The following is a 12,381-nucleotide window of genomic DNA, read 5'->3' as shown; positions in this document are numbered from 1 at the left end:
CTCCTCTCTCGTGCTCTCTCAAGCAAACATAAGTGCGTGCACACACTATAGATATGCATGAAAGCATAGCACAGCTCTAGCGCACATACACGTGGGTAACAGCAAAGGCCAACTCGCATTATGCCTGCATCACACACACGTTCGCTGACCCTCACCTCCACACATCAGTTATTTGCAGCTCATCGCGAGGCCGGCCTGATCTGGAATTACATTCTAGTCAGACTCGCGTCATTCTTTGTGGTCAAAATCACTTATCTCGACTGACAGCAGCAACTTACCAGATTTTATATTAAAAAACGCAACATTATGCAAGTTGTCTTTCGGGATGGGAGAGGATCTTTTTTCTGGTGCACTCTGGTGCATTAACAGTCTATCGACAATTTTTAAAAAGCTACATTGGCCACATTTTCTTTACTTCCTCTGAATGACAGAAGGCTTCTTCTGGACAGATATTACACCATTATATTAGGAACCTGTTCCAGCTGAGGTTCCACTTATATATTATTCATTGCGCACACTGATGATATTATCGTCCTTCCAGATACAGTTCCCCTCTATATGCCCCTGTGTGTGAATAAGAAATAATCCACACCGATGGACGTAGCAATATTAAAGCATATGTGAACAACAATGTTTGAGGGGTTTCCCCTAGAGGATGGGCTCAGGATTCAGGTGGAGGGCTTCACAGGCTCTAGGCTTTCACTGCTGTCACACATTGTGGATTCAATAAGTCGCACGGGCACACGCAAAGAAAAGCTGCACTTCACCTTGTCATAACTCAGGCTTTCACAGTGCTGCTACAGCCTTGTACATAAAACATGATCACTGCTACTGGCCTGAGTTCTCCTTCTGGTTACTGTAGGTTCACTTTGAGGGTTTTTATGGGTTGTTTTCTTCTAATGTTCCCTGTATTTCTCTTCAGCACATCAGCTTTTAAAATTCTTGCTTACATACTACTCATCCACAGCTACCATGTTATGTTAGCCCTCCAAGTTCCACCGCAACAGCTGTGGCACACAGGAACTCTGGTGGCGTGCTCTGGTATCTGGCACCAGGATTGAAACAACAGATTGTCCTAAGGGTTGGGGGTACGGCCTCCTTGGATCAGGCTTGTTCCAGCACAGATGCTTGATTGGTTTGGGTAGCTTAGTTTGGAGGCTGAGTTACCGGCTTAGGATGTTTGTCATGTTTCTTTAGCTGTTCTAGAGCATTTTTATGGACTGTAGTGAGATGTTTGGGGGTGGGCACTAATGTCTGTGGTTGCTATTGCCAACCATAATGACAGCACATGCCAGGAATCAATGTTTCCCAGAAGAACACTGCATTGAAACGCAATAATCAATGTTTTACATTTAGGCTGTCAGTGGTTTGACTCTGTTGTTGCAAAGACTGTATATAAAATAAAGATTTAGTCACTAATCCTGACAAAATATCAAGTTTACACACACACGCACACACAATTTCAAAGTTATTTTTTGACAGAAGCTACAACTGTTAAGCTAGATTAATTACCTTTTTGTTTGTTTAAGTATAACTTACACATATAAAAACTGCCTAAAAAATTAGAAGAAAAATAATAATACAAATGTGACCTACTGAGGTTGGATCTGCCTGACGAACACTGCACACCATACAACAGCAAACAGTACTGTACACTACACATGGTTACTTAAACCAGTTTGAATGTGCCAAGAAACAAAGCCCTGCAGGCTCTAATCAAAATGCAGTTTTATATTTGCATATGCAACAGAAGGGGTTCATGTCCAGCCTGAGTTGGACCAGTTCCTAATTATACTAGCTATAGTTCAGCTCGATTAACTGTAGTTTGACAGCTTTGAGCCTCAGGTCTGTGTGCCAAATTCTTTTACATCTTGTTGTTCCAAATATATCCAACTATACTATCCACAATCATGTGAGCTATACGAGCACTGTAGAAGCTAAAGGTGAACCACGCTGGGTGGTGATAGGCTGTGTCTGAGAGACTGGATTAGGAAGGTTCTGGTGACAGAGCCAGAATAAAGTGTATGTACAGTAGCAGTAAATAATAAGACTGAGCTACTCACCGACAGCAGATACATGCTAGAGCACTGCAAGACTCCAGCCAAGATCCTGGATTCTGCTTGCCAAGTGCTGAGTAGGGCAGCACAGTGGATTAACCCCACAGCAAAAAATTCATCCCAAGAGCAGCAGGTTTTTTCCCCTAAGCTGATGCCATCATAAAGATAGCAGCAGAAAAACTTCTATGAATTCTGTACCCATATTAAAAATTATGAGTTTTAAACTGTCATTGGTTGCTTACATTTTTTTTTTTTAAAGAAAAAGAGAAATAAAGAAAGATTTTTCCATTTCTGCCCTTTTTCCATTCAAACCCAACTCTGAAAAAGTTGGGATGCTGTGTAAAATGTATATAAAAACAGGATCAGCAAATCACATAAACCCATATTTTATTCAAACTGCAAGACAGAAAATATATCATGTTTAAACTAAGTTTACTGAATTTAATGGATCCAACAGGTCTCAAAAAGGCTGACACGAAGTAGGCGTGAAAAAACCAACAAAAAAAGCTTGAGGAAGATTGTTCTGTGCGAAGTGGAAAGCTGTTCTGTGCTCAGTCAAACTGAAATATAAACTGAATTGGAAAATACAGAGACCACATTCTTCATTCAAAAGGAGCAGGACCATCCAACTTTTTATGAGCACTCTCTCAGGATGCATTTAACAGCATGGCTTGTAGTAGAAGAGGTCAGGTGCTGAACTGGCCCACAGTCCAGACCTTTCACCAAACAAAACCCCAGACTATTGAGCAGCTAGAACCCTATATCAGACAAAAATGGAACATTCCTCTGCTAAATGTCCAGCAGCTGATCTGATCAGTTCACAAATGTCTTGACTGTTGTAAAATAAGAGGGGATGCCAAAAGTGGTAAACAGCTTCCTGAGATGTTTTGCGATGTTTTGAACTCACACATGGACTGTCAACACAGTTCCATCCACTGTGCAATACTTAATTTTACGTGCAATAACCCACACTGTAAATACATAACACTATTTATTTTTTACATTTTATATTTTTTCTGAATACTGTTCATATATATATGAAAAATAGTGCTGCAGAAATTGTGCACCTCACCCCCTTTTCTTTTCCCACATGTTTGCACTGAGTAGGAGATGCTCTGTATCTCATTGCATATCTATACAGTTAGGGATGGGTACCGGTGTCCGGTGCCATGATGGCACCGGTTCTGACATAAACGGTAGTAACCAGACCGAAAAGCAGCGCACATTTCGGTGCTTTATTTCGGTGCTTTTTTTTCCTGAGCTGTGATACACTTCTAGCCAATCATTTTACGTTTCCCAGGATAGTAGGCGGGTCCAGGTACGTACGTTCTGTTAGAGCAGAGCTACAGATTAAAAATGCTCAAGGCGAAGCGGTTAAAAGTCTGGCTGTATTTCACAGCAAAAGATGCAAACTCAGCAGCCTGCAACAAGTGCTTTAAGCTGATACTGTGATACTGTCAAAGGAGGTAACACCAAGAATCCGATGAAACACCTGGCGACGCATAGCGTTTTTTTTTTTTTAAAAGCCCAGAAATGCGCCGTATGATAGCTTGCTGCGAGACCTCACACCGAGCGCATCTACTGTGCGTGGGTTGCCTGTTATCTGACCCGGAGTTAGCAATATCCCCCAAAAACCCCGAAGAATAGAGTCCTGGCCCCTAGCCCTGCCAGTGTAGCAGAAATGATGAGGATGATGATGCAGCAGCAGCCGTTCTTCTCTGCGTGAGTAGCTTAATGTTCGTGTGTAATTTACGTTGAGTAGGCTAACCACGTTATTACATTAATGCACGTAAGGTGAACTAGCAAACATCATCATAGCTACATGCGGCTGTCCTCTTGTTTGATGGCAGATACTCCCTTCACCCTGGCCAAAAAGGCTAAAATGACCAAAGAAAAAGTGGAAAACAGTTAAACATGAGAGGTTTAGGACAAAGTTTGTGTCTTTTCCATTGATTAAGCACTGCTTCCAGCCAAGAGTGATACCATATATGCCCCATAGCTGCAGAAAAGGCTAACATTGTTATCTTTTTACAAAAAACAGCTGAACATGAGAGGTTTTTGGACCAATTTTGTGTTCTCCATTCTTTAAGCACCGGTTTGAGCACCGGCACCGTTTCAAAAGTACCGATTTGGCACCGGTATCGGATAAAACCTAAACGATACCCATCCCTATATACAGTGACAATAAAGGCATTCTATTCTATTTTACTGCCATCAAATTGAAAATGACTTTATTAACTCTTTAAATTGTACATTTTCTTGCTTTAAACATTCGATTTGCTCCAATATCCTACTGTGAATAAAAACAGGTTTACAGGTTTGTAAACCATTGCATTATGTTGTTATATACATTTTACCCCAACGTTTTGGGAGATATGGTTATAGGTTTTCTTGCAGGTGTTAACTAGCGAGGTAGCTGGATTCTTGAGCTACTTGAGCTCAGATTTAAGACTCCCAATTGGTCAGATTAATCTGCATCATTTATGGGTTACTAGAGCCGTATATTTAGGTCTCTCAAAAACTGGAGAGTGCTTCATCAGTGAAAGACGAGTTTCAATAACTGTAACTGATTCTGGTGGTGGTGGTTCATTGATCTAATTTGTTGAAGAGACAGACAGATGTTCATTCAACGTGTTTTTTTAAGTGCCTGCACCAATCAACAAAGTTTCAAGGGAAAACTTTCCAGATGGTTCCATGTAAAAACACCCCAGAATGCTCCACTCCTGTTCACCGGTTAGTTGCCAACTTACAGTGTTTGTTAAGTGCCGAGTAGGCTGTAAAGATTGTTTTTTTTACTAAAACTGCTGCTTGCTGTGGTTCTGATTTTCTGAAGCTTGAAAATCAAAACCGCAAATATACCACAGCACTCCATTAAGTTGGCTGACAGTACAGTGCAGTCATGGTTAAAACCTAAGCTTACTTGTGTTTTATCGTAGGCTCAACTCAATAACTGAATCCATTCCAGAACCATATGAACCTAAATCACATCTCTCGTTTTTCAGATTACACCTGTAATCCATGATTTATGAGCGGTGTTTCTACCTTTGAGTTGTTGTGTCTCTCTACTTTGTCACCATCCTTCTCTTTCTTCTTCTCCCGCTCCTTCTGTGAACAAAATGAATGGATAGTGTGAGACAGTGGCGTATAGTTGGTGCCACCAACACACATATCCATTTAACTCATGTACACACATTTATGTGGACCCGTTGTGCTCATTTTCAGCTCCACATTTTTATTCTTTGACTCTACTAGACTAGCTTTGCACGATTCCTAGTTGAAATTGTTCTTATGCAAGCATGCTGGACCCTGCAGCCCATCAGTTCATCCTCTATGTGAAACCAGTTGTTATAGCTCCTCTCTTTTAAAGCCAACTTAATTCTGATTGGCTGTCACATGCAAATAGAAGGTAAACTGCAGGTGGGTGGGGTTCTGTGTCTGAGTGGAGCGCATTTATCGAAAGACTAGAAAAACGATCAGCAGCCTGAGTTTTGGCCCACAGGGATTACACAGTCACCTCATTATATGAAACTCTGGCCAAGTGTAATGTCCACCACTGTCACAATATGACAGAAAATAAGGAAAAGCATAATAAGTCCATACTAAGCCTGGGTCAGTGTGGTTTTTTGACTGGAATTCTGGTTATACAAGTCCCTTCTTCTTCTTCTTCACATTGATATTTACATGCAGGGTGACAACTGGAGCTCTTTTTGGCTCAAATAGACATGAAACTGATGAAAGCCGCAGTACAAAATGACAAGCTACCAATGGAATCTGAAAAACTTAATTTTGGAAACTGCAATTTCTTAAAATGAATTGGTAACTTTATATTACGGCCCATGACTAAGGCTTGCAAGTCCCCTGTAATAGAATAAATTTCAGTGTGTATCAAGAAGAATCACAGTGCTTTAATTACAGAGCTGTTCACCGGTACCATCAAAACACGTGCTGCTAGACTCGACCCCAGACATGCTCGCAACAACTGCAAGTTGTGTTTGTGAAACTACATTCAGTAATGTATTTTAAAATTCACCTCAAACTTCAATCAGATGATTTAGACCAGTGTTTCCCCAACTTTGGAGCCGCAGCACATATTTAACATGAGAAAAATCACACGGCACAATGTCACAAAAAGCATATTGATCATTTTTCCCCATGCAGAAGGTATAGCAGAATTGGCTCGGTTTGTCCCCAGTACACCGTTTTTGCTTTCATCTGGGACCAATCAGATTGACTGCTTTTTCTTTTCAAATATTTATCCATTGCTATTACGCCAGCTCGAAGCCGACCGGGAGGTCGAGGCACGATGTGCCGGGAAAACAGTGTTCCTCCCGGCCGTAGCAGGTCTCGACCTCCCGTTAGCTTCGAGATGGTGGGTGTCAGATCTCCGAAAACGTTGGAGCACTTTTGCAAATATGCAATGTGATGTCTTGTAAACCGAGCAGATATCTGACGTTTACACAACTACATTCACGCCTCAAAATATCTTAAAAGTTTATTTTGTGACCCAGAAAGAGTAATATTACAACTAAGTAGCTGCCGCCATTGTTGGAATTCAACTTTTGCGAGATCTCGCAAAAGTTCATCGTAATTTTTTCTCTCCCATGTCCCTTGCGGGGCTCCGTAGGAAACACTGATTTAGATACACCCTGTATTTTATTTGAAATTTAAGCGAAATTACATTTACCTATAATATTTAAAGTTCACCACATAAGGAGGTAATGAGGCTGATTTACACAAAAAAATAAAATAAAATTATTTACAGTGTAATTTGTGTCTCTTTTCCTGTAAAATACCCAGAATTTTGGCACCACCTTAAATTTCTTATGCACTACTTACATTTACTTATAATGTAAATTCTTGTTTCCTGTAAATGCACTACTTAAAATAATTTACACAGTAAGTATTAAATAATTAATTTAATTATGTCTTTGTTTTCTGTAACAACCTGATGTGTTACTTCCTTATTCTAGTGTGCCTGCCTTTAAGTATTTGGAGGTAAATATAATTACACTGTAATTTCAAATACCTTGAAATTCAATTTAGTTACAGGGGAATTATGCCCCTATTTGCAGGTGAGATTATTAAGTGTTACTAATTAATTAATTAGATGAATTTGGCAGAACTGAGCAGCTTAAGAGCACCAAAGTTCATTCCTACCCCTGACCCTGTTCTCCTCCATGACATCAGGCTGAAGCTCATCAGCACAGAATTACATAAAACAAAATTTGAAATTGGTAAAAACCATAAACCATCGTGACATTATCTGGGAGAGTTGCGTGTTTCTATGCTAAGTGGGATATTGCTGATAGCAATAACTAACATGGCAATAATAAATAATTCAATTAAACCTCCTTAATTTTCTCTGCTTAGCTCAGGACAATATTTACATCAGCAGAAGTTAAAAACTCCAGGTAACATTAACTATAATAATGCATGTTTACACACTTGCTTGACCATACATGCATACAATTTGTAGCAGTTATTAACAGATTTACAATTCTACACTCAACAATTCAGGTGCAACAGAGCAAATCAAACTGATAATTACAATATTTTCCTGACACACTGAACTGACACTTTGCTGTCCCCTGTGATACTATAATTAACACGTAATACTGCTCAGGAATCGAGAAACAAGCCACTTTTCTTCACCTGATAGTGTTCTATATGAGAACGCATAAGTTGGACTGGTAAAATTTGCTGTACCTCATAGCACGTCGGAAACAATTACATCCCTTTCCTTAATGTGATTATAATGCGCCCACAATGCAGACTTAATGTGCAGACATTATTAGCGCGCAGAGTCGCTGTAATGTTTTCAGGTTAATGCTGCTGTCTTGCTTTGTTATATGTAAATGAGTCAGCACCGATGCCAACAGGCTTTAGCTAATGACTGTCAGGACGCCGAAGAGGAAAGCTTTAGTTTAGCAGGTAAAGCCTACAATCTAGCCATCATGACAACAATAACCGCCTCATTCTCTCCCTCGCCGGCTCTATTCTCACTGCAATTACTTGAACATGAGAAACAATAGCTTCATGATCATCAGAACGAGCACTGAGGGCATCTGCTGTTATTATGGACATTGTATCTTTTGTGAGCATATGAAGTCAGTGGTTCTTCTTTGTTTGATTGTTTTGTTTTTTAAACTTTAGAATAGTGGTATGAAATATTAAAAAGCAAATATATTTGTTCTTGAATTTTAATTCCGAATCCTTTGTGTCTCTCAGGGGAAGCGACAATAGCTGCTGTTTATACACGAGCAGCATAACAGATACTGGTCTCAGTTCTGCTTCAGCTGCTTCTTGGCTGTTCATTTACAAGACATTGGCTGCATCTTCCCTTATTGTTTTCATATCAATCACCAAGTTAGAGTATATTATCATGAGGCACTGGCAGGCGGCAAACTTCTAACTCTATCATCTATGAGCTAATGAGGCTAGCATTGCTTCAGAGGCATTAACAGGGTATTATAGTCCCATCTGATCATCACTAATAAAACACAATAAATTGCGGCTGGGATCCTTTGCCTGCTATTATGCTGGCTATGATTCTAACTTGATTTTTTGTTTTGTTTGCTTTTTAAACCAGTTTCCCTCTGGTTGACCAGGGTAAGCCAAAATAATACAGATTCTCACTGGGTTCTCATTGGCTCCGCTTTGAGAGTCACCACCATCGCCAGGCAGCATATCAAAGACATTTGTGCAAATTACTTGCATGCTGTGTGGTCAAATGTTTGTGCATGTTGGAGCCATCAGTGCTGTCTTTACTAGACTACTTGTTACATTACCTTTGCATTTTCCCATAAAAAGACCCGAAACACACCGTCTCAGAATTACCACTTAACAGTATTACCTATAGGCTACAGACCAACACAAATCTCTATTCTAATGAGGACACACATAAGATCTTTCTCTTCGTACGTTATGAACACAAAGCAAAGATGAAGTAATGTCAGAAGTAAATGTTGCTCACTGGCTAACAGTGTTAGGATTAATGTGTAACAGGCAGAATATTCAGATTACCGTTTTTGTTGTAATAAATAACCAAACAAACTTTTGCAAATAGGCAACCTACTATCATACCACGAAGCTCCTGGCACACAGTTTTTGTGCTGATGTTAATGCCAGAGGAAGTTTGGAACTCTGCAGTTACCGAGTCAGCACAGCACTGGTGATTTTGACACCCACTCTGTAACATTACATGGTCTCCCACTGCATGGCTGAGATGCTCCACTTTGCAGTAATACCACTTACAGTGGATTGTGAAAAGGGGGAAAAAGTTTCAGGGCTCAATGCAGCAGTGGCCTCCTATTATGATACCACACTCCAATTCAGTGAGCTCCTTAGAATTACCAAATTTGTTTCAAAATGTTTATAACATGTATGTAAGTATTCACAACCTTTTCCATGACACTTAAAATTGGAGGAAAAATTCCATGACCCTAAGCACACAAGACAAGATAACAAAGGAGTGGCTTCAGGATCACTCTGAATCTCTTCGAGTGGCCCAGCCAGAGCCCAGATCTGAACCCGAGTAAACATCTCTGCAAAGATCTGAAAATGGCCAGGCACCAATGCTCCCCATCCAATCAGATGTTGCTTAGAGGTTCTGCACAGAAGAATGGGAAACTGCCCAAAAATATGTGTGCCAAGCTTACAGCATCGTACTCAAAAAGACTCCAAGGCTCCAAATGTTGCCAAAGATGCTTCAATTAAGTGCTGAGCAAAGGCTGTGACTATATATGTACATGTTATATTTGTGTGTGTGTGTGTGTGTGTGTGTGTGTGTGTGTGTGTGTGTGTGTGTGTGTGTGTGTGTGTGTGGGGGGGGGGGGGGGGGGGGGGGTATTTTTTATAAATTTGCAAATATTCCAAACAAATGTTTTCAATTCGTCATTGTGTTTGTATTGTGTGTAGAATTGTGTGAAAGGAATTTAATCCATTTTAGGATAAGGCTGTAAAATTACATAATCAACAACATACTTTCCAGATGCACAGTACACACAGAGGCAACTGGATGAAGAAGCACCTAGTGTGATCGAGGACTCTCCCATACTCCAAAAAAACAAAACACATCTGAAATCTAAGGCTGAATCTTCTGAGGGCAGGATGGAAAGATCCAGGACTGGACCCAGCTGGTTGGCCAATGATCAGAAAGAGAATTAAAGAAGCTTGTCTCACTTGTCTCAACATGACACTAACACGGGACTCAGACATAAATCTGGAAGACTACACGGCACAGCAAGGCACCACCACACCAAAGGGTGAAAGAGGAGATGTGCACCTCCTGTCTGCTCTTGTCAGTCTGCGAGGACGGCGAAGTGGTGGGAGGAGTCGCTTCAGACGACTTCGGCTGAAAGACAGAATTTCAGACAGAGGGTTAGACATGAAGACGAGGAGAAGGGGGAACAGAAAAAAATCAAGAGAGACGAGAAGAACAAGGAGGGCACAGTATGGAGAGAGAGCGAGACGGAGGGGGAGGAGAGTGAAGCAGAGACAGGAGTGACTTAATTAGAGGGAACGAAGGATTTTCTCCACTACAGCAGAGTAGTCTTTGCTTCAGGAGATGCAGCAAACCAAGGTTATATTCAGCCCCGCAGCTGCACAGGATGAATAGTCTCTAAATAGAGACTCACATCACACACAAACCCACAGTTACTGAGTGTAGGGACGACCTCTATTAACCTGCCGTTGACCTTCGAGACAGACCGACAGCTGGGTTTGCATTGAACTCTGCAGCCAACCAGCTACAGTAAATAGTTGTTTTTCTGTCCATCACATCGTTTCATAGAATAGGAATCAGCTATCAGGCAGCATGACAGTAGCCACATCCTCCTCTGACATTACAATTGTGGAGAAGTTGAAAGGTTGTTTGTATTGTCTAGTAGCAGACATCCCCCAAGGACTGCCACAGATACCAGACTTTTTCAGGAGCAATAAATTCATGAAATAGTCTCATTCTTCAGCCCTTGGCAGGAAATGAAAACCTATTTTCTCTGTATGCTTTTTCCTCAAAGAGATGAGTGAAATATTTGGTGATTTCACCTGACATAGATCAGTGCTTTCTACTCACTGATTTAAAATATCGATTAAATCATTTCCAAATAAATGACTTTAGATCTGACTAATTCTTATTTAGTCATGGTAATTTAACATAACATTTAACAAGCACAAATTTAGAGGGAGTTTGAGCTGCATTAAGTTTTCTTCTTATTTACAGCGATCGGGCATAACATGATGACCATGTGCCCAATACTGTGTTGACCCGACTTCTGCTGACATACAGTATATGAGCTGTAAGGCTGCACGATCAATCAAATAACAGATAGCTGTTAGCAGGGAAATTTGAAAAGAATATGGTCCACAAAGGTTCATTTCCATCGCTGCAAACATCTGCATGCATAATATATTACAGATTTCGTGTTTTTGGCACAGAATTCAAACCTTATATTTTGTTGATTTTACACGTTTGCATTCTGCAAAGAAAATCTATCGCGAAAGGCAGCCCAACACCAAGGAATGAAAACACAATTTCTACAGTAATTACTGCCATTTTCAGTCCGTCTTCAAAATTCATACCAATCCAATCCCATCAGCCACTTCATCACATAACAGTCTAAAACCTTCCTGGCTGTAATGAGACATGTCAGTTAGCAGATTTAAGTAAACAGTTGTAATGCTACCTTGCCTTTGTCTTTATCTGTTCCTTGTTTATTTTTTGCCATCTGTCTGTTTGCTGCCTTTCTACATGCGCCACGGCTCCAGCTACCTCCCTCAAGATTTGCACATCGTCTCCACTTACTGCCTCTCCACACAACAGCTGAACAGAGTAATTATTCCTAAAAGCAGCAAAAGTAATGAGGTCATAAAAGCACTAAAAATATATACATTTCTTTTGCAGTCTGTTACGTGGGTGAAAATGACACAGTGCACCGCCTGAGCTGCGTGGAGCAACAGGGAAATGTTTAACAAGATTTTGCCCAGGACCAGTATAAATGAAAACCATAAAAAGCGAGAAATGTTAGGGTCTGAAATTACTTTAATCATGCTCTCGTGATAAAACTACAATTCACACATACTGCAGGAAAATTAGAGAACTCCTGGGTCTAAATTTTAACTCCTTAATGTTAGCAAGATACAACCCCCTCAACATTACTGAAGCATTGTAATATCATCTTGATGCAGAACAAAAAGCAGCATCCGAAAAAAGCTTTGAATGCTCTTCATAAAGCCTGGAGAGCTATTCCTGAAGTTGCCTCACAGAGTTCAGGCTGTGCTGAAGAATAAAAGGAAGCCATACAAAATATTGACTTTCAAAATCGTT

The 12,381-nt window shown here is 40.4% G+C and overlaps 1 protein-coding gene across 3 annotated transcripts in view; it reads right to left on the bottom strand.

The window, feature by feature from the left end:
• The window catches only part of LOC146695941 (stromal membrane-associated protein 1-like), a 167,718-nt gene that overhangs the window by 104,307 nt on the left and 51,030 nt on the right, over positions 1-12,381 (bottom strand). Inside the window, exons 5-6 of one of the 3 annotated variants that reach the window (XM_085478424.1) lie at positions 10,342-10,410; positions 5,100-5,162 (exon numbers count right to left, since the gene is read on the bottom strand). The exons of 1 other annotated variant lie outside the window; for it this stretch is intronic. In XM_085478424.1, the coding sequence (XP_085334550.1) occupies positions 5,100-5,162; positions 10,342-10,410 (132 nt within the window). The remainder of the gene's footprint in view (positions 1-5,099; positions 5,163-10,341; positions 10,411-12,381) is intronic. One more of the 3 variants, XM_085478426.1, reaches the window with a different exon arrangement.

This window comes from Copadichromis virginalis, linkage group LG13, assembly GCF_057382275.1.
Source record: "Copadichromis virginalis isolate Kocher_CV1m ecotype Utaka linkage group LG13, C_Virginalis_male_GT1.1, whole genome shotgun sequence".
Classification (NCBI taxonomy): Eukaryota; Metazoa; Chordata; class Actinopteri; order Cichliformes; family Cichlidae; genus Copadichromis; species Copadichromis virginalis.
The sequence above is the reverse complement of the archived record's forward strand: the minus strand, read 5'-3'. Positions and strand labels throughout refer to the sequence as shown.